We start from the raw sequence: 22624 nt of genomic DNA, 5'->3' as shown, positions 1-22624 counted from the left end.
TCCTTCTACTGAAAAGCAACATATTTTCTAATATGTAAGTAGACTATTAGCACCATACTGAAGCCAAAGCCCCTTTTTTAAAGACCCTTCGTTGGTGGCACAGGAGATGTTTAAATCTTCCCAAAAGAAATGGGTGAGAAGACAAAGGTGAGATGTGGGGAGCTATTGGCCAAGGTACCTCCACAAACCCTGATATATTGCTTGCTTTTAAATTGACCTGACACTTTTAGATCAACAGCATATCAAACTGTCTTCCTCTCTCCCTCCTCCAGCAAGCATTACTCTGGTCGAGTACATAGTCTGAGTACTAATTTTCTGCTGCTTTGGACCTGCAAATAAATTTTTTTTTTTAATCCTACATGTGTTGGACAGCTGCAGTTACTGCGTTGTGCAAAAACCTTTTAGCTACAAATACGTAGCAGCTTTAAGGGTCAGTTAACTAATGGCTGAGAGTAGCACTCTCTAGTTGAATCTTCTGTAGCATAGGAGTCTTGTCAAGTGTGAGAAAATAATCCTGATGATTCATAACAAAAAAATATGCATGTTTGCGTTTCAGCCTTGTTTCAAATCTCTGAACTGCTGCCTGGATGTTGATTTGTTTCAGTTTATGCAGGTCTGCTGTTGTGTCTATGTAGAGCTGTTTGCCTCAGAAAACAACTTAATAATGGGAGCGTTACCTTTCTACATCCATGAAAAACGGGCAGGTGTGAAGGTGATTACCACAGTTCATATTCCCTGAAGAAGACGGCAGTTAACATTAACATAATTATCACGTTGGTTGCATTATGAGAACTGTAGGATCCTACACTCTTAAGAGTTTATCCATAATTCAGGTATGTCTCAGGCCCTGCTGTTTTTTTTTTATGCATTATTTTTCACATTTTTCCCTCGTCAAACTTTTTGAAATAGTGTTAATAAATTACTGAAGTACATTTTTAAAATGCGATTTACAAATGTAGCTAAAATATCTTAATTCCTTCACCCTTGTCATTACTATATATTCCCTTCAAGAGTAGAAGGTCTAAAATGTTAGACAGGACCTTTGTGATTTGAGCTGGCCAAGGTCAGAGTTTGCCAAATGTTTACCCCTCACACCCAACTATGTGGCTGGAGGAGTTCTTGAATGGGTGGGCCCAGCGATGATGTGCTCACAAAGTCCACACTGTCCAGACGGTCCTGGGCACACCTAGTCCCACCCCTTCTCTCACCCCTCAGCTGCCTACCTTTTTTCCCTCCTGCGCTTCTCCGTACTCTTCTCCTGCTCCTTTTCCAGGATCCGTTATTTATTCGAAAGTTGCTGCTTGAGGAGTTTTGGACACGCTCATCTGTCACAGCCACCATGTTTCACAGCACCAGCATCTGCAGAGCCCTCCTCCTGGTGCTCCTTGGCATCTTGGTAACCTTTGTACAGACAGGTAAACCACTTGTTGAGTCTGACTGCTACTTCTATTTCAGTTTTGTGGTTGGGTAATAAGTATGCAACTTTACCTGCTTGTGCTGCAATGAAATATTGTAGAAATTTCTCGAGATCCAGAAGGCAAAGCCTGCGTGCGCAAATAAGCAGCCTAATCCTCCATAGCTATCAAATCAAAAGTGTGTGCATATGTCTGATTCTGCCCTTTTATGCACACACACACACACACACACTGAGGATGTGCGCGGCTGCAGCCTAATGTAAATGATGCAGATGTTGAACCGCTGAGCGCTGTGAAAGCTGCTCTTTGACAAACAGGATGACTCACTTGCTTTCATGATACCTGACGTTGGTATGAAACCAAGAACTCATCGCCCTTTTACTGGAGTTGAGGTGAAGTGATTCTGTGTAGTTTTGCTGAAATGTCCATAGAAACTGAGTCTCTTTTAATATGAGGAGAGATTTAGGCTGTAGTAGTAAGTAGCAGGTACATGCAGAAAATGTTTGCACCAAACATCAACTGGTTCTCAGCATGAGAATGACTTTACACCTTAGCACATTTGCTGATCTTTCACTTTTGCTTACTTGTCTCTGTTTTTCCTCTTCTTCGCGTCTCTCGCTCCAGCGTGGAGGTTAAGAAAAAAGCTCTGGTCACTGCAGAGAAGCTCTCAGGTCCGGGGGTCAAAGTAGAGGTCAAGAGGCCAGTGGGGTGACGTGGAAATAACAAGTAGACAGTGTCACATGCTCACACAAAAAAAAAAAAAAAAAAAAACATAGCTGTGAATTATCACCTTTTACATGGGACATAAAGCCTGTGCTAGAAAAAAAAGCCTTTTCTTGCTTTGGACTGTACAGTTTTCAGGTAGAAATGTTTTTAATAGCTTGCAACATTGAGAAAAATTACTATATTTGGTATATTTAACTATCTGGAAGGAATCCAGAGATTTCTTTTTAGATCATCTAAGCAAACACAGTAATTTGGAAAATGGACTTTAAAATTATAGAAGGTTTAAAAACAACCAAGAGAAAAGTGTGGTCAGTTTGTTTATACACAGTCTCTATTGTGCAGCCTCATTCCTACTTGTTTGTTGTAACGTGGTTGCGATATATGCAGTACACTCTGACATGTTTCAAATAGTGCCACCAATCTTGACCACAACACCAACCCTGTGACGGAAGCAGCAGGGCATGCAAGCTGATTGGCTGACTCGCCATGGGAAACCAAATGAGATGTATCAATTAGCTTAAAGCAACACAGTGTGATAATAATTCACACACTTTTTACTTAGAATTACTGATCTGACCTTATGAAAGTCTCAGAGCCATGTTTGGTTCATCGCTAGTTTGGTAACTGCACAAGGAGACCAGTTCTAGCAACCAAACCCCTGCTATGCTCTTCATCTCCGAGGGCCAAATCCAAAGCTCATTTACAACTTGTCAAATATTTTCCTGTGGAAAATGCAGCTGCCACCTTGAGGGTGAAGCCAGGACACAGACACCACAGATGTCATGTTTGGTTGCTCGCATTTTCAATGGTTGGCCAGGTTGCTCTTCACACACACCCGTCTCCGTGCTTTGTCATCTCTCTGGATAGTGTGAAATCCTGACAGAAGAGGTCTGAGGTACAAACAAATGGCCTCCTGTGTTTTTACTGTCTGTAGGCTTCCTTACAGTCTACTAGGCTTTTGTTAGTCTGGACCTGCGGGGTGTAGGAGGAGTGACTGACATCTGGAGTTGCTGTATTTGTGACTGAAATAAACGGTAGTTTGACAAATGCAAATCAACATAAATCCCATCAATTCAAGTTTTATAAAAAACACTGTAGGAATAACTACTTTAGTCATTGGTGTTAACATCTGGTTTAAAATGCAGTCATAAGAACATCTTTGGAACCTGAAGGAGTGGGGTACTTGAGCTTATCTAGGGCTGGGGGGGTTCAGTCAAAAGAGGCTGGGAACTGCTGACATACTGGATAGAAATAATGTTTCTGCTAGAGCTTCGAGCTATGTTAATAACTTTTAACTGACTATTAAAATCTTGAGTAAACCCCTCTTTGTGGAAACAAACACCAACAGAAAACTTCATCTTATTATTTTTTTTGCCTTCTTATGAAATCAGTCTGTCCAGAAGGTACAGCCTTTACACACAGGGACTATTTAATAAACATGTTTGTTTGACATCCAGGCTGGTGCCTGGTTTGAGCCTGACTGGTTGTTACTGGTTGCAGCGTGCTGTCCCTGCATGACCGCACAAGCTGCCTTTTGTGCCCTCGGCTGAAGGCCTCATTGATGCCTGAGCTGGCCAGAGGCCCGGGCCTCCAGACCATCAGCCAGCTATGGGACAGGAAGCCGCACAGGACTTTCAAAATATGCTAGAAGTATATACCAGAATTCATAAGATCCCCACACTGGTAAAACACCATCAAAGACCTGCACTGGTTTCTTAATCATCAGAATGATCTTGTTTTTTCAAGCTGTTAAAGACAATAATGTTAAAGGTAATAATGTTAAAGATTTTCTGTTTAACTCCCCCCTTTGCAGGAGATGACTCCACCATCCTCGACCACAGTCTCTTCTGTGGTGTTGACTATTTATGTTTGTGTATAGTGTATCTGTGTGTATATGGTACATATTCAAATGTTGTATTTTCTGATCATATTTTTCAATTCTATTTTCCTTTTTATTATTTAATAGTTTTCAAGAGTGTCTGTACGTAACTGAGCTACTGTGACCAAGGAATTTCCCTTGTGGACCAATAAAGTTGATCTAATCTAATATAATCTAGTAACAAAATGAGGTTTTGTTGCCAATGACAGAAAAAATAAAACAGAGAGGTGATGTGATGTGAAACGGATAAGGTTTCATGGGCTACAGAGTAAATATGCAGCGTTAAATACGCTGACTGCACATATTAGATGATGGTTTTATTGGTATGCTTATCAGTTGGCGTGTGAATGGGTGAGCTTGTAAGCGACGAGTTTGGCTTTTTGGGAGAGATGACTATCTGGTTTAAAAACGAAAGGCTGTACAACTGTCCAATTACAGGACAGAGACAGCGGCAACCCCAGTTGCAGTGCTGTATTCGTGGTTTCTACAAGACGGAGTTGTGTCAGAAACACAGAAATGTGGTACATGAAGACACACCTTGTTTCTCTGGCTACCAAAGAGGTGTGAAAAGTCTCAGGGCAACTTCATGCTCAGATGGGAGAAACATCAGAGGACAATTTGGAATGGAAAGAGAACAGACAATTGACTGGCAGAAGACAAGAGAGCAAAGAGCTGTACTGAAACTGAGCTTCATGTCAGAAAACCAGTGCCTCTGCAGGCTGTTTGTGCTAAAGTATAAAATGGAATCAACCAAAGCCTGGTCGAAGGCATTTTTCCATATAAGAGACAAACTTGGTTGAACCCTTATGGAAAAGGCAACTTGTAACAGACAAACAGACAAAATGTTCATCTTCTACAAAGACATCTTTATGCCCAGACCTGAGCCGTAAACTAAGTGAGACAAGAGAGTGGCTGTTACAGGCATCACAGATGGAGCCATGTACACAGCTCTGCATCTCCAAGGCCTCAAACAGAACCATTAGCAGGGCTGCATGTTTCGCCTGTGAAAATACAGCCTTACAAAAACATACACTGAGCTGATACTGTAGAGTGTCACTGTTGATACAGAGTTTAAAATGGCACTAGATTAGCAAAAAGCATAAATGTCAAATTGACTGTTTTTCTTGTTCTGCAGAGACGATTGCAGACCCTGCGTCAACAACCAGAGACAACCAGGACACCATGTCTGGAGAACCACCCAGTGACGTCACCACCAGAGAGCCATTCCACGACATGACAGAACAGCCTTTCACCTACGATTACGAGGACGCCACACATTCCCAGGCCATGGACAATGATGAAGGTAAAACTGACTCTCCAGCTCATCCAGCACACACAGACACCAATTTTATGTATTCCATTTATTTAAAGTATATAAATGTGTGTGCATGTATGTGTGTGCAGGGGTCCTAGGACCAGGGGCCATCACTGCCATTGTTATAGCAGTCTTCCTGGGAGCGTCCGTCCTACTCGCCCTCATCGTCATCACACTGAGGAAATTCACCGCCTCCTAGAGTGAATAACTCACGTCTTGAGTGTGTGTGTGTGTGTGTGTGTGTGCATGTGTGGGTGTTTGTATGGCATGAGTGTTTGTGTCATTTTTTCTGTTCTTTGCCTCTGATCTCAATCTTTCAACTTCTAATTCTCATCTTCTAAGTTGAGCCTTTTGCTTTGCAGTAGATGCTGAAAACTGTGGCAGGTCCCTTGACTAACTATTTACAGTTTGCTCCTGTTACCACAATCATACTGGTGCACAATACGTCCACTTGTTACCTAAGGTATAATGTTAGAAACTGGCTGGTTCCTCCAGTGGAAATCATAGCTTGTCCATGTCATTTTCATTTTGTCCAGCTTTTTATTTAGTGTTTTCAACATCTCACATGCCGTTGGGTTTTTAATGTCTGTGGGTTGCTGTTTTCTTGTTGTGAGTATTTGTTGTGAAGCGTGTGTGTTTTTGTTAGTCTGTGTCAATATCAATAAGAAAGATATTTGATATGCCACGCCTACATACGCAGATTTTATTTGTCTTTCACAATGTTATTTCCAAATATATTCCTTTGGTGTCACCCGTGTACAAGAATTAAAAGTTTGTGTTGCCCCATTTACAAACATTTACTGAGTCAAAATAAGAAGAAAACATTTTAAGAAAGGCTTCTTCATTGAATGTAAACAGGGGAGTTGTGGGCTGTTTGTTTTACCTGCAGAGCAAATATGAATTTAAAACATGGATGAGTGTGTTTTTGCAATCAAGTGAGTGTTTTCAGTTTTTGGATTTTTTTTTTCTTTAATTTGCAAGGGGGTAATTATTTGAGAATTTTTTTTTTCTACAAACCTCAGTCATCAGCAATATATACACTGAATGTTTCCATGGTAATGTCAATGCCCAATGTTTCTATTTTATTTTGAGATTGGAGTTGAATACGTGAATGCAATAAATCAGATAACAAATATTAGTGAGTACTATGTGAGGTGTTTTTGACGTGTAATACCAGCCCTACAGATATAACATAATTGGAAAAAAAAAAACAATAAAAATAAAATGGCCTGCAAAACATATTTCATTTCTTTAAATCTATGCCAGTAAATACAACAAATCATAACAATATTCTCACTTTAGAACTGTGATCATTTTGTTCTACTGCTGATGAAGTATTTAGTGCGTCTGAGAAACTATATTAAAGAAACTTTACAAAAACACATCTGAGCCCAGAGGAAAATGTCAATTTAGACAGAGACTGGTGGTGACCACTGCCTCACTTCTTTCACAGTAGCAGATGGCAATGTGACTAGCAGCTTCATTTGCAATTTTTTTTCTAAAGAGGAAAGTGAAACGGATTATTGTGCACTCAATCGTTCTACTTTATTCTGATTCAAAAATATGCCAATGCTTGCTGATTAAACTATCCTACACAATTAGATAAAAGGGGGCAAAAATTTCTCACACTTTAAATTCAGTTAAGTCATCTCAGCACTTGAAACCAGGAAACCCTCAAACATAATCACAGTCCAAATCTGCCTCTGCAGTTTCTCACCGACTTAAAAGGAAGAAAAAAACCCAGCTTTGAGCGCTTCAGCTTTCAGTTTGTTGTTTTTTTGTTTGTTTTATAGGAAAAGACTCATTTCCACACACCTACACACCAGTGACCAGTGCTAGATTTATACTTTTGATGAAGTGCATAAACAATCTAGGCTTTGACCTAAAAAGTAGAAGGTCAAAAGATCCAAGAATATAAATCACCTGGTCTAAGCTTTCTTTTCATGTTTCAACACCAAATATCCAAAATTTTATGGCAAACACAGTTTGAACATTAAAACACTAAGTTTAGCAAACATTTAGATGTACTGGGTGCAGTGAACACTCACAACCTACATGAGTTTTTAATATAGTGATGGAAATGCAGCATTTGCAGTTCCCTTAATTATATTTAAATTACTGTTTGATGTTTGGCTTGTGTACTTCTCATTTTTCAGCTAATTTTCAGCCATACTGAGAAAACAGTGCCAGGGTTGGCAATGCTGGTCAGTTGGCCAGTCAGTCGGTTCACCTCTTTGGTTCAGATGGAGACATGAGACTGGAATTTGTGGGGTCGAGTGAAATTGCAGCACTGTGATAGCATCAGCTATGCATGCTAACACTTGAAAACTAAGATGGTATACACTGTACCTGCTAAATACGATATTCATATTTTTATATTTTTAATAGGGTTAAAACTAATGAAGATTTTTAATCAGCCACTTTGCTAATTCCAGCTATGATCAATTTCAATTCATTTACTAATTAACTGAATCTCCAAACTAAAAGTAATATCTTTACATGTTATGCTTTTTTATTGGCTTAGAGTGATATAAAAGAGAGGAAAGCAGCAAATGATCATATTTTAGAATCAATTAACGGTTTTAGCCTTGTATTTTATATGTTGTGAAATGTTTCAGCACTTATAATACAAACTAAACTAACTATTTATCACTTCATAGTCTCTCTTCGTGTTTGCAAACATAAATGAAACCTACTCTTTCTGCAATTTGCAGTCAATCATTCATGCAGCTATCATAGTAGTAAGGTGTAAAAAGCCAACTCGTTGGACCAGTTCACCTTTATGTTGATGTTAAACGGCTGTGATGCACTTCTGAACACACATACATGTGTGGCATGACTCAGGAAGTGGTGTTGAAACAACAAAGCTAGAGAAAGCAGAAGTGTCTGGCAGAGTGCAGACAGACTGGCAGTCAAACTGAATGTTCGACAGAAACACTAGCATTCATAAGGTAAGGGCACAAATGGATTTAACGTGTATCTAATATTAAACAGCACCAGGCTAGTCACTTAGTTAACGCTGCAGTTAAATGTTAACCTTGAGGAGTTTAGCAGTTTTACTTTAGATACTTAAATCATAAGACCAACCATCACTGTAAATGAAAAATATTAAGTATAAAAGAATTTTTAAAAATTAGTCAAGTATATTAGAACAGATACCAGTAAAAACACATGGCTATGCTGCTGGAATTGCTTAACATGACAGATCAAGGGTCATGATCGAACTATTTCTTTCAAAATCTAGATTATTTTCAGCTTCATCAAATGGTCAAGTAATTTAACAATTTATTTGTCCGAAACCAAAATTAAAACTTTCAATTTAAATCTACTCTGAACGTAAAGACCATATGATTTATGGTCATATATATCGTACATGCTTTGTTGTTTGTGACCCTGACATTACAAAGTTAAAAAAACAACAACAACAAAAAAAAAAGAAGTTCAATGCTCCTGCACCCACAAAACTGAGAGGTTTCAAGTGGCTTGGTATAGTGGTGTATCTTACATATGTGTCTGTGTAGGAAATATAATGACAGGAAAGAAAAAAGAAAGAAAAAAGTTTGCAGACGTTTTCACAAAGAAAGCCTTGTTTTGAAATCTAACAGAGGTGTTGAAATCACATCAAATCAAACTCTGTTCTTGCAGTGACACCATGGCCAATGAAACCAACTGTTCATTTCAACGGGTGGACTTCCTGATGAGATATTTGGAGCCTGCCATCTACATTCCCATATTCCTTGTTGGTCTGATTCTCAATGTTGTAGCACTGATAGTGTTCTGTATATTTCTGCGAAAATGGACTGAATCAACTATCTACATGACAAGCTTGGCTCTGATGGACCTGCTCCTCCTCTTCCCTCTTCCCTTCAAAATGCATTCCACTAATCACCGCTGGTCTTCCAACCTGAAACCTCTCTGTTCTTTCTTGGAAAGCTTGTACTTTGTTGGGATATACGGCAGCATCTATACCATCATGTTTATAGCAGTAGACCGATGTGTGGCTATCTGTCACCCATTCAAAGCCAAGCAGCTGCGTTCACCCAAAGTGGCCCTCTGGACCTGCGCAGCGGTCTGGGTGTTTGTGCTGACAGCAATGTCTTCAACCATCTACCGCTTCAGAGAGGCCAACACCACAGACTTCCACTGCTTCCATGGGTTTTCAGAGAAAAGCTGGAGCCCTCCGCTAATCATCTGTCTGCAGGTGTTTGGATTCCTCATACCTGCACTGGTGGTAGTTTATTGTTCGGCTCAAACCATCTGGGTGCTCCAGCAGTCTGGCCAGCGCAGCCCACAGAGCCAGGCCTGCGTGAAGATCATCTACAGCAGCCTGAGTGCCTTCCTGCTGCCTTTCACACCAAGCCACCTGGGCATCCTCCTGCAATTTCTGGTGAGAGTAACTGCATTTTAAGTGAAACAGGTTGTAATTCGCAAACAAAGGAAGACAAAACAGTCGTACCTCACTGGACCTTTTGATCTTCAGTTTTTAGCTAGTTCTCATGGAATTGTAGGCATTTAAATTTCCATTTTTTCTGACAGCTTTAAGGAGTTCTCATTAATGTTGGCTCAACAAATGATGAGTTTCACTCCAAAATAAGATACAGTATGTCCATAACAAAATCAGACAGTGTGTACAATTTCCAATTTATTTTATAATTAACAAATAATCTAAGATGGACTATCTATATATATATACATATATATATATAATTTTTACATTATTACTTTATTTTTTGTGTGTTTTTTTTCTTAATTAAATGACATCTATGACCATCATTTTATATTGGCCACAAAAAAAAAAACATTTGCATGATCAGACATCACTGACCTATCTAACTCTTCTACTTACTGACTTCATAGCACTTCTTTTTCATCAAACTGAATACTCCCCATAATAACACGATGTTAAAAACCCAACCCCTAATTTCCCCCACTGGTATACAACACTTACAGCCCTGATAGTGGGAGGGTGGGTATAGTATTTATTTAAATGTTAGAGGAATTTTATTTTGGAACACTGTAATTACAGTAATTATAATAGTCTAACAATTGATGTGTGAAGAGATCATCTGCAACAGAGCCTGATAAAAACATACAAAACTACAGCAAAGTCCATATTCTGGTGTTATCCTAAGATTTTAAACCCTATTATTCTCATACATGTAGGCAGGATGGCGGATTTTTCTCTGTCCTGCATGTGTAACCCTTTATGTATTCCCAGGTGCATCAAAAAATCATTCAGGACTGTGGCCACAAGACCAGAATCAGTCTGTTCATACAGATTGCTATGTGTTTGTCCAACATCACCTGCTGTCTAGATGCCCTATGCTACTACTTCATTGCCCATGAGGTGAGGAGCACCAAACACACCTTCAGAATGTCGATCAGCCACAGAAGAGCCACTGTCAGCACTTCAGAGGTCTGAACACGATACAAAGAGCGTTCAAGTTAACATATAATTTGTCGTCTGAGGACCGCTAGTAGCGAACACAGAATCTGGCTTCTTGAGTTCTAGCAGGACAATGAAACTGAAAATGAGCCAATATTGTTGCTGGTACCTTATACACAGGCGTTGCATATCGCACAAGAGAAATGGGTGGCAGTGACGCAGGTCAGAGTGCAGCCTCAATTAAGCACAGAACTGAGGATAAGGCTAAAATGTTGAATAGGAAAAACATAGATAAGTATTAATACGTGGCTTGATCCAGTGACAGGACATTGGTGGGAACCTCTGTAATCTCAAAGAGTTTTGATACCAAAAATGTAGGTTGCGAAAATAAAATCCACCAACAAGCCACAGTGCTGCAAAGGACGATTGAAGAAAAGACATGGTGAGAAAACTCAAAGCATTTGCAGGTTCTCTGGTCCTACGCACTGACAATGATGAGAAACTGATGATTCATTTTAAATCGGCAAGTTATGACGTAGCATATTGTTGTCTATTCTCAAGAAGCAAAGTCAAATGTATGCAAATTATAATTTTGTATTTCAGACGCCCTAACCAAAAATCAGAATAAGCCACATAAGATCCGAGCCGACACATTAGGGACGCGCTTTGGTAGACTTAGTTACAAATACAATTCAGTTGTATACTATATTATACAAACATATACAAAAAGAATACATAAGATATACATAAGTCAACTAGTAAGTAAACAAACCTGAAGAAAGTATATAGATGCATTGTATGTATTAATTCAAATATTAACTTCCATATTCAATTATCTACTATGAATAAATTATCATCTTTAAATCAAAGACTATAAACTTAAAATTGCACTTAAATATTTTATTAATATCTTTATTACTGACATTACTTTAGTTTGGTTCATCTGCAACAGTATTTATTTGTCATAATCTAAGCAACTATGTCCAAAGGAGGCTGAGTAACATGCTCTGCTTTTAAATTTTAAATTTATCCCTAATCTTGCATGCAAACTAAAATTATTCATAAGGATTATACAAAACAAATTTCTAACAATTGTCCTAAACTCAATGAGGAGGTAGACAAGTAGAAGGTCTAATGAAACTTTTATTAATAGGAGCTGACAGTGTTTATTTGTTCACATTTATCAGTCATTAGACTCAGAGTGTATGCTAACTGTATAACATGTTTTTGGTTATTAAATGTAAATCTTGTTCATAGATGTACTCTTGATTTGATTAATGTAGCTTAATGTTCAGTAATGGTCTAAGCTGTTGGCAGGGCTGTTTTGATATTAGTATGTTTGTGGCAGGATGTGATTTATGTAAATGTAGTACAAAGCGAAACCTGAATGGAAAGTTGTACATTGAGGTTATGAAAATGGCCTTGGCCTTATTTTTCTAATGTTCTATAAAGTCACCCTACAGAAAGTGTTTTTTAATCAACACAACATTCAACTGGGGGATTTATTGTGCATTAATGCTCTTTTAAATATAAATGGTTTGTGAAAGCTCTGTTAAAAGTTCCAAAAACAAGACGTAACTGTCATGCTCTGGTTTACACACATTACTTATCTCAATACTTCTATTTTGCGCTAGCCTCCTTTTTGTCCAGACTGTAATTTCTTTGTACCCAAAGCTGTTTTGTTTCTGGTGTTTCTGCCCTTGTAGTTTATTATCAAGGGGATTTCTGTTCATGTGAAGCTACGGAGCTTTTGACCTGACCTGCACAGTTTGCGTGCCTGGTCTTGGTCTGTAAAAGAAATCAAGCCACAATAAAAACACAAATGTAAAATTAATTTCTCACAGCAGAAGTCCTTTACAGGAGGATTATGTACATTTTCTTAATCTATAGAATGGGTCTGTATTTTTCTAGTTAAGCTTTGGCTGATGTCTGTTCTAAAAATTAAATTTCAAAGCTTAACATTAGGACATGACTCAACTTGACCTTTGAAACAATATTACAGAAATAGTCGTACTCAACTTTTCCCTAACATATTCAGCATATCAGCTTTGAAACTAAACTGTCCTCTTCCCCTGAGAAGTGAAATATATGTAACCACAAGACTCACATTGTGACTTAAATTACATTTATATCAGTGATGCAGCAGTTTTCTGATGTTTAGAAACAATCAAGCACAGATCCTAAGTTACGCATTGAAAAGGAATTTAGTTACATTAGGTCAGTATGTGGTTTGAGAAAGATCACAAAAGAAACTGAGTTTGAGTTTAACATTCAGAAGACAAAAAAAGTTTGATCATTTATTGTTAAAGCAGCAATATTACATGAAAAAAATCAACTGTACAGCAAGATAAGGTGTTCAATACAGTGAAGTATGAGCACATATCATTGGTCTCTTTCAACTGAGACTTATTTGCTCCAGGTTGTACTTTTTTAAGTTGGGAGAAATCAATACTGTAGAGATAATGCTAAAATAGGAAGGGAAATGGAAAGAGCTAAAGACAGGCAAATCTAAGTGACGAGGAGGAAGAGCACGACAAAATGACTTTTAGCCTTTGATATCATCTACAGTAAGTGATCTAGACTATAAATATTTTATATATCCTTAACACTAAGCATAGCTTTGCTGACTGCAGACTTTGGTTCCTTTTTTCCCCTCTAAAGCATTGCTACTAATTACAGTCTAAAGCCATTAATGTCCAATGACTAAAAGTGTGATACCAAAGGAAATAGAGACAAACCATAAAGAAATGATCATTCACAAAACAAGTCAATTTCAGATAAAAATCTATGCATGTAACAATATGAAATCTGAAAGAAAATCAGTTTACAGTATATATTGCTTAGGAACAATCAAAGTTATGTACACCATTAATTAATGATAGAAACCAGCAAATAAACATCTAAACTACATGAGGTATGTTCTGCCATTTTCTGACATTCAAATAAAATAAAATAACAACCAAGAAACAAATATCGATACAAGTGCACAGTGCAAGCAGCTTCCAAGTAACTTTACCATCACCCATGATGCACTGGCTTACTAAAACACAAAAAAGACAAGTCCAAGAAAATAACATTAACTCAAGTCCTCTGATAAAAATGTCACCAAATGACATATCAACACTAACTTATTTTACACATGACAAGCTACAGGTATAATCACATATAACATCATCTAAATATATAGACAATCTGAATAAAAGACATTAACATTGTACATGAACAATAAAAGAGCATTTCCAACTTCCAACTTGAGACAAAAAAAAAAAAAAAAAAAAAAAAAAAACCTATCAGTAAAACAAACTGTTGGACATATATTTGCTCTTAAAGTGCAGTTAAAAACCTAAAGGATTCGAGAGGTATGGTTAGAAATTGGCTTCAGTGTTGATCAGCTGTGATTTCCGCCTCAGATTTAGACCTTGTCGCAGATGATGGTCTCAACCACAAAAGTGTTTTCAAAGTGACGAATGCTGTGGCATTTCTTTGTCTCACGCCTCTCAATACCTGGAAGAGAAAACAAGACACATTCAGAAAATCTCTTCAGTACTGAAAGTGGAGGTTTGCAGTGTTCATATTACTGCTATTGCTACCATGCCTACATTGTCTGTTTTGAATCAGCAACAATTCCCTCAAATCACATCCATATATGTACTCAGAGGAAGTTTGCTCTCACGCCAATCAAAGGCAGCAACGAAACAGTTATCACTCGTGCATCACTACCACCTCCACATTGTGTGGATGTGTCCTTGGCACTACGAATGACTCACAAGGCAGGAAGTTCCCAGGCACCCACACACACACACACGCGCGCACTGAAATAATAATCAGGCTGCCAGTCTGTCAGAAGAAGATTTTACACTACAGACAACATGTGAAATGTTCACTAGGAAGCCCCTATTTGGTTCTGGTTGAATTTATTAACTGCATGGTTACTCAGACTCACTTTGCTCCCACACACTAAAACTGAACATCAGATCGTCTTTGACTCGCTGGAGGAATATGTTCCTTAATGAATAGTATGCTCCAGCACAAGTCACATGACTCAACAATACACCAGTGTTAGTGTAAAAGAGGGTGATAAAATAGCAACCCATCACTCATTATTTAGCATCTCATACTGATTGAGCACACTGGAAAAGGAAATTGATGTGTGTACTCACGTCTGCGCTGGTTGCGACGTCTGAGTCGGTAGGTTTCTTTGCCATAGCAGAGCCTGTGAATGAAGGGGCCCAGCTGTCTCATATTCCTCACCCTTCCAGTTACCACCATCTCCTCCTGGATGATGTAAGTCTGAGGAAGGTATGTTCCTCTCTGTGGCAAGCAAACATACATGAATCAGTAAATTGATCGGTCTGTGTGAGGAACACCACAGACAGAATGATGGGAACACACTGTGCCTTACGTTTTCCAACAGCTATTTATCTGTCGCAGCGCTTTAGCATTGACACTGAAGGCAAATGTAGTGAATGCCTCACCTTGACGTTGATAAGCAGCTCCCACAAGCTCCGTGGAGGCATCACCAAGGTTGTGTTCAGCTCTGTGATATAGCATTTATCCAGAGCAATGTCATGGTAAGCTGTGATGCCCTGGGGAAAAAAACATAAAAATAGGTTAAAACCTGTGCCATGATGAAACACTTCAATAAAATCTAGGTAAAGAAAACCAGTAAAAACACAGACACCCTGACCTACCCTCTCAAAGTCGTGGATAATATCAGCGGGGTCACTGCTGCCAAAACGTGGCACAGGTACGCTGATCTGTTCGTAGTTATCATCAAGGTAGATGCCGACATTCTCTTCAAGTTCTTGCCGCCCCCTCAGAGGAGCGTACACTGAGTCCTCGTAGACTACCCGGCAATGGAACAAGCTGTCTTCTGGGATCTGCTAATGGGATACAATTGAGCTGAATTAGCATGTGACAGTTACTGTGGGTAATTTTTTTTTTTTTTACTTTCTGTACTGGTGCCCAAGTAAGAGGAAGGAGATTGAGTATATTAACCTGAGGTATAAAGTAGTGGCGATAGATGTATATAGAGGCCAGCACCAGCCCTGACATGAAGACCACCAGGCCGAAAGTGAGGCAGCAGAGGCCGGCTGGAAAAGGCTTCTTGGGCCTGACAGGAAGAACCAGCTGCTCCTGTGATGAGAAAAGCAGTTTGGTTAAAGGTCAGGTAAGGATTGACAAGTAAAAGTCACTGAATTTGGATCTTTCTGTACAGTGTTAAAATACAGTTTTATTTTCAGTTCTAGGAAAGACCCAGTGTTTTGGCATTACAAAACATTTGCAAAATTATATAAAGATGCACCATTTTCCATTTAATATAACAGTGCAGACAGGAAAAATGTCTTAGATTTTTGTTTGAAGTTTTAGTATGAGTGTGATGTAGTTTTAATGAAGCATCAGAGTACTACTTAAGAGAAAACTAGGAAAATATTGGTAACACAGCTAAGTGGATCAGTGGATGATCTCTCACACAGCCTTGCTTTTCTGTACAAATCCAAACAGAGGTAATTCTGATAAGAGGTGGTTGCCAAGTCATTACTCTGGCAAGTAGACCTAGTAGACATAGGATGGATTGGAAAGTCATGCCAGATGCCCACCCACAGTCTCTCATTCAATCTGCTGCTTCTCCTTACTACTGTTGCTATGGAGAGTGGAAGCAGGGGGAACAGATTGTGCCAGGCTCTGACGAAGATGCTGGCACGTGGCCGTCTGGATCTATTCTTAGAGGCCTACTTCCACTCTCCATATTTGCAGTTCATTCCCTAGCGCCCTCAGTGAGAGTCAAAACGAGACCAATTGCGTGGAGCAGGAGTCCCTCAGTTGAGGCAGAAATATTAATAAATCTACACACATTTGCTCTGACGCCTAACCCGGCACTGCAGCCAATTAGAATCCACACAGTCTTTAGGACTATGCGTAATACTTATGTTGACGTAATAAATGGGTGATAAAATATGTTTGCAGATGATCCATCCAGTGATGGATGCGTCATCAAGTGCTATTTGTTGGGTACAGTGAAGGATGGTGTACATCCCTTATGTGCCAGAAAATGATCTAATGTTTCAGTCATGGGAGGCATTCCAAAAAAATAAGAAACTAAGAAAAGGAGGGCTTATTCTGACGAGCTTGATTTTCCTGAACAGTTAATTCAGGTTCAGGCAATCTACAAGTCAGAGGATTAATCTAAAGTCCACACTTAAAAAAAAATCTAAATGCACTATTCTAGCTATGCGGTTATGCTGGATTACATCTCTCACTCACAGAATGATGAGCTCTCAGACAACTTGCAAGAATCACGTGATTTAACACCTCGTGATGCATCAATTCGGGACATGATTGCTCTTTTCATTTCGACAAAAATTATAAAAACTCGAGCTATTGGCACGTCTATCACGTGTTTATTACATGACAAAACTTTATGACTCACTTATAATGTAATAAAGACACAAACAGTTATTGCCATCTGCATTATGCCCTCGCTGTGAGCAAAGAAGGTGACGTAATGTCAACATCCCCAGGCTGGGATGGTCTGCACTGTTGGATCTATTCCCTTCTTATTATAACACAAAAATCTATCGGAAACACTATCCTAGTATAGAACTGCACCAACAAAACGCAAGATAATAAACGGTACTGTAATCAAACCATTCACTGGCATTGTTAAAAAACGCATAATTACAGTGTATTATTTCAAAAATATGTAGTTTGGAAAATACAGTAATTAAATTAAACCCTATCAAGTAATAGATGAAGGGGTAAATTAGGCATTAGCGCTAAGCACATTCACGTTAAACCGTTTAGCTTTGACCTACACAGCATCGTATAAGCTACTAACTTAATGCTATACTAAGACAAGACAAATGGCACAACATGAAACAACGAAAAACAACGAGTGCAAACTCACATGAGCCTGAGGTATAGTGATCTTGTCTCCATCGTTCTCTTTTTCAGGCTTCTGCGCTGAAACTGTCTGGAAGGTGATCTTCACCATGTTTGTTTGCTCAGTGTATATTTGCTTTGTCTCGTTTCTGGATCAGTGCGCTGGCTTCATCCACCGAGCCGGCAAGATTATATAGCGGCGGATCAGTCTCGCCCCCGGGGCTTTGTGACCTCAGAAGAGCGTCTTCTCTGACGAACAAGCACTGTGTGGGTCTGAAGGAAAAGCCGCCTCGCCGCTGTCAAAATAAGAGTGCGCGTCCGACTAAAACGCATACATTTAAAACGAAATACACTGTTTACGGGCTGACTCGCATATACATGAATACACGTGAACGTTTAAAGCCTTTACCTTTTAAAAAAATATAATTTTATGTCCGGTTTCATGCTATTAGATTATGTTTTGCTCTTATTGTGAAAGCAAGTACCAGATATGGTAGTGCTTTCCGTATTTTATTTAAAGCCACATATCCTTTTCTCAGCCTTGTTCCCAACACTATCATCCGGAAATGTAGGGATGTTGCAAACTCCCATCGAGCGCCTAGACTGCAGTAAAATTGGCAGTACATCAGTACTACGACTGCTACTGATCACTCTTGAAATAAATAAGAAATTGTAAAATAATAATATACATTACATACATTAAAAATAATATTAAAAATACTCACTTGTGGTCTCATAGAGGCATGCAATGCATGCAGTAATTCAGAGAACACTTTTGTAAATTATGTATAACTTAGTTTGCGTATTTAAAAGTATTTTTTATTTCAGTGTAATCTGAACTAAAAGCTCAAATATATTATAATACAGTACAAACCTCTACATGTGAAACACATCTTACAATTTTAATATAGGTCACTGTCCATGGATACAAAGTGGGGTTTTAGGTCTGGAGATCTAAGTATGGTTACATGATAAAACTTATCACATACATACACCCTAATGTCAAGTAGACAATACAAATTTAACAGTGGGCAAACTACTCCATGTCTTAGTGTACATCTCTGCTCAAAATGCTAATTACACCATACATGCACCCCAAACTCTTGTCAACCACATGTGGATAGACATGGCGTTGTGTCTATATGCTTTATTAATGATATAAGCCCCACAGTGTATTGAAATTGTATACTGCAGAATTCATGAAACAATACAAAATGTGTCACATTCTAATAGGAGTTATACTAGTATAGGCACTGGAACCAATCTAACCCACGTATATGTTGTCACTATATAGACCTAGAACTGCTTCAGGCTGTTTATTCATTTTTAAAGGCTATAGGCTCTTTACACTCTTGAGATGAGAGTGGTGTACTTGTCAAATGTCTCATATCATCCAATTAACATTAGTATTTTTTTTAACAGGGTGAGTAGAGCATTAGCCTAGTCCTCTTAAGATGGACTGATGACTCACAATCAAGCATGAAATAGGCCCTGAGGGTGCCTAAATTAATGATGCAATGTGAGAAGTGGCAGGAATATGGTGGTGAGCCCACTTGAAAAAGTACTGTTTAGGATTGTGATCCTTAAACTCCTAATGTGTTATTATCCATTTATTTATTCTTTTGCAAGAAATGATTATTACAATGATCTACATTTGCACTAACACTTTATCTTGTTTTTTAACACCATGTTAGCATCCAAAATAAATGGTGTATTTAAAAATGGTTCAGTAATATTTCATCTGTTTCAGCTGCACATGCAGAGATTTGTTGACATTATTTGGGCAACCTTTGGTTTCATGTTTATTTATCTGTATGGCCTGATATAGGTCCATGATTCACACAAAAGTTTGGACAAAAGCTAACATCTACTGGTGACTGGCGGGTACGAGCGTTGCGCGCCCTCGATGTGTCCTGCTCCCCCAGTCAGTTCACCCATTGACATGTAAATGAACCGTCATATATACCTCGTACATGCCCCATCGGGGCAAGTGAATGGTTAGCATTAGCCAACCCGGTCTCCCTGCGAGCTTTGTTGGCCGCTCGGATCGCCTGGCCATCTGTCCCACTGCCGAGCTGTAACGGCTCTGTGGATTACACATCAACCTCCAGTACAGTGAGTGGGCTTCTGGCAGCGCCAACTTCAACATGGCCCCCATCCGTAACAGCACAAACGAAACGGACAGAGGTGATAACTGCAGTGGGATCAAATCTGACAGAAAGGTAAGGTCATGCGTGGGCTTTTATTGTCAATATTTTTGTTTGTACTTCGCCGAAAACCGACCATCTTCATTAATCCTGCCTTTTGGGGACAGATGAGGAAACCTCTGGTCGAGAAGAAAAGAAGGGCTCGCATCAATGAAAGTTTACAAGAACTCAGAGCTCTCATCGGGGACGCAGATGTAAGATACTTTTACTTTAAGGCCACTGGTTGTTCATTAGCTAAATTAACCAACTTAATTTGACATGTGCTAATTTAGCTAGCTGGTGTTACCTTGTGCTGTGTTGTTGCTTACCTCCTTTGTCACACGCTACAGTTAACCTTACAATCAAAGATGGAGAATGCCGAAGTGCTGGAGATGACAGTAAAACGAGTGGAAAGCATCCTGCAAAGCCGGGCAGAAGGTAAACGTTACAAGTTTGTGTTGAATTGGGGATGCACAATTTTAAAAAAAAATTGTTATAAAAGTTTTACTTTTTAACCAAAAAAGTATTGACCTATCTGCTAAAAGTGTCTTAACCGTCACAACTCACTTGTCATTCATCCGCTGAACAATAAAGTTTTTCATTTTTAACGGTCAGCGGATTAATATTCAAATCAGCTGGGGTCACAGGTGCGCGTGTGCTGTTCAGCCAATCACAGCAGAGAGCTGGACGTTTGTAACTGACCGTTGGTAATTTGAGTTTGGCTTAACGGTTGTTTAACGTTCTCGCCCCGCAGAGGAGGACGTTGTGAACCGGGAGGCCTGTGAGCGTTTTGCCGCTGGCTACATCCAGTGCATGCATGACGTGCACACTTTCGTGTCCAGCTGCCCGGGAATAGACCCAACGGTGGCCGTAGAGCTGTTGAACCACCTCCTGGAGAGCATGCCCCTGAAAGATGAGGACCGCCTCCGGGTCACCGTGGCGGACTGCCCCGGTAGTAACAGCCCCTGGTCCGTGTCTGAGAGCATGTACACGGGCCTGGTGTCTCCAGCCCCTTCATTTACCTCAAGCGATGACTTTTGTTCAGATCTGGATGATATGGACTCAGAGCAAAGTCACGTTTCGTCTTCAGAGGAGGCCGAGTGCCAGGATGTGTTGAGCTTACCTCCCGTGACTTACTCCAAGTCAGTGTGGAGACCCTGGTAGATCATCATCATGTTGTATGGCATAGGAAAAATGATTTATAAAAACACTGCTGAGATGACAACTTTGAATTTTGTTAAAAGGCATGAGAAACTCTTGTAAAATTATTCTTCAGCTACAATTAACTAAAATGTATTTAATAAAATATGTAATTAAATCAGTTTTTCTGAGGTCATTGACCTGTAGGGTCTTTATTTGGAAGTGTATTGGCCTTGCATGGGCTTTTCAATGCAGAGAATGCATATGTAAATATTTACCTGTTCAATATTTTGACTGGGGTGTAAGAAAATAGCTGTCCCACTAGAAATAGTAGTTAGTTGTCTGTAAGTTATTTCTTATTTAGAATGTCTTTATGTATGTATTTATAATCATATGACTGTTAGTAGGCTACCTTGTGATTTGTCCAACTTTAAACTTTTCAATAAATAATGTCTTGACAAACAACTTGCTTTAAACTCTTTGTCCAGCAGCTTCTTTGAAAAAAAAAAGACATTTTACACACAAGGATCCCACTAACCACCCACCCAAGGCTGTTTTGAAGATATTAGTTCTTACTCTGTAATTGTGGGCCATTTGTGTGCTCTCTCTCTCTCTCCAAGATCTCTTAGCACATCGTAGGCATTTGTGAGGTGTGAAATGAGTAATCCACTCACTCCTTATATAGGCCTAGTTGAGGACCTGACAAATGGGTTTTATAACTTCAGCTTTTGGATGTTGGTGTTTTAAAATAGCATGGGCACAAATAAATTGCACGATCATGAGGGGGGAATATGGGCTCATAAGTAATAAAGCCACCACTGTCTGCTATTTTTGTATCAACTGATCAGTTTCTCTGTGTATTTTTGTGTGGGCTTTGATACTGTACATGGAGCTTTATGTGGGACAATAAATATCTGTAGCCTCTTGTCAAATCATAGTGTATATGACTAATAAAGCCTCTAGATTCACTAATAATTGAGTTGTAAATTCTTTTCTAACATCTTATACAGAGAATGGGGTCAAGACTTCCATGCTAATTCACAGAGACACTGGGAAAGCTTGTGTCTGCAGACATGACAGCTGTGGTCCTGGTGAGAGCCACAGACATTGTTCTGCCTCTTCACCATCAGCTCCTACAGCTGAATGAATAAGAAAGGACAGCAATCCTGAACAATCCATTTCCAGTCAAGTGTCTCCTGTGATGTTCCTGTGATGTCCACACCAAGTGTCATTTCTTACACTGTTCACGATCTTAAAACCCCTATTGTGGGAAAGATCTTTGGTGAACAGACTAGAAAAAAGATTAATACTATGAGCCTGCGGAGTATTAGCAGTTTTTCTCCTGTTTGATTCAGTACATCTCCAGTGTTGGAAAGTAAAAAGTATGTACTGTAATTGAGTACAGTTGTGAGTTTCACCTTTGTACTTTTCAGCTTCTTTATTCTTCCACTCTACAATATTGCAGGGAAAAATATGTTATTTTCATAAGCTATATTTATATGACAACCACAGGTACAGTTATAAAACATGATGCATCACAGTTTAAACTGCGTTATATAAAGTATTTAAAATGAGATCAACCTTTACCAGCAACATACTGACACTTGTACTTTTTAGGCTACTTCAGTTTTATTCTGCTTTATGACATGTAAGAGAGGAATGTACTTTTTACTTCACTGCATATGTATATATATA

General features: G+C 39.1%; 4 protein-coding genes across 5 annotated transcripts; 3 read left to right on the top strand and 1 right to left on the bottom strand.

Annotated features, from left to right (window-relative positions):
* Window positions 1-1339: 1339 nt before the first annotated feature.
* On the top strand, window positions 1340-5534 carry snorc (secondary ossification center associated regulator of chondrocyte maturation). Its single transcript, XM_026314497.2, has 3 exons — window positions 1340-1415; window positions 5156-5323; window positions 5425-5534. The coding sequence occupies exons 1-3, from the start codon at window positions 1340-1342 to the stop codon at window positions 5532-5534; spliced, it is 354 nt and encodes a 117-aa protein (XP_026170282.1).
* Window positions 5535-8191: 2657 nt separating this feature from the next.
* Window positions 8192-12553, top strand: LOC113134343 (G-protein coupled receptor 55). The gene is made up of 3 exons (XM_026313666.1): window positions 8192-8286; window positions 8981-9722; window positions 10554-12553. Exons 2-3 carry the CDS (start codon window positions 8988-8990, stop codon window positions 10755-10757), a joined length of 939 nt encoding a protein of 312 aa, XP_026169451.1. The 5' UTR covers window positions 8192-8286; window positions 8981-8987; the 3' UTR covers window positions 10758-12553.
* Window positions 12554-13993: 1440 nt separating this feature from the next.
* Window positions 13994-17840, bottom strand: itm2cb (integral membrane protein 2Cb). Of its 2 annotated transcripts, none has more exons than XM_026313475.1 (6): window positions 17629-17840; window positions 15720-15857; window positions 15413-15604; window positions 15197-15307; window positions 14882-15032; window positions 13994-14225 (listed from the first exon to the last, which is right to left on the bottom strand). In XM_026313475.1, exons 1-6 carry the CDS (start codon window positions 17713-17715, stop codon window positions 14134-14136), a joined length of 771 nt encoding a protein of 256 aa, XP_026169260.1. In that variant the 5' UTR covers window positions 17716-17840; the 3' UTR covers window positions 13994-14133. The 2 variants fall into 2 exon arrangements, with proteins under 2 accessions (XP_026169260.1, XP_026169261.1); XM_026313476.1 differs by having other exon boundaries at window positions 15413-15601.
* A 1667-nt stretch (window positions 17841-19507) lies between these two features.
* On the top strand, window positions 19508-21405 carry hes6 (hes family bHLH transcription factor 6). The gene is made up of 4 exons (XM_026313659.2): window positions 19508-19825; window positions 19918-20004; window positions 20140-20227; window positions 20544-21405. The coding sequence occupies exons 1-4, from the start codon at window positions 19751-19753 to the stop codon at window positions 20951-20953; spliced, it is 660 nt and encodes a 219-aa protein (XP_026169444.1). The 5' UTR covers window positions 19508-19750; the 3' UTR covers window positions 20954-21405.
* The last annotated feature ends 1219 nt before the right edge of the window (window positions 21406-22624 follow it).

This window comes from Mastacembelus armatus, chromosome 17 (assembly GCF_900324485.2).
Source record: "Mastacembelus armatus chromosome 17, fMasArm1.2, whole genome shotgun sequence".
NCBI lineage: Eukaryota > Metazoa > Chordata > Actinopteri > Synbranchiformes > Mastacembelidae > Mastacembelus > Mastacembelus armatus.
Note: the sequence above shows the minus strand (reverse complement) of the source record. Positions and strands in the feature narration are given on the sequence as shown.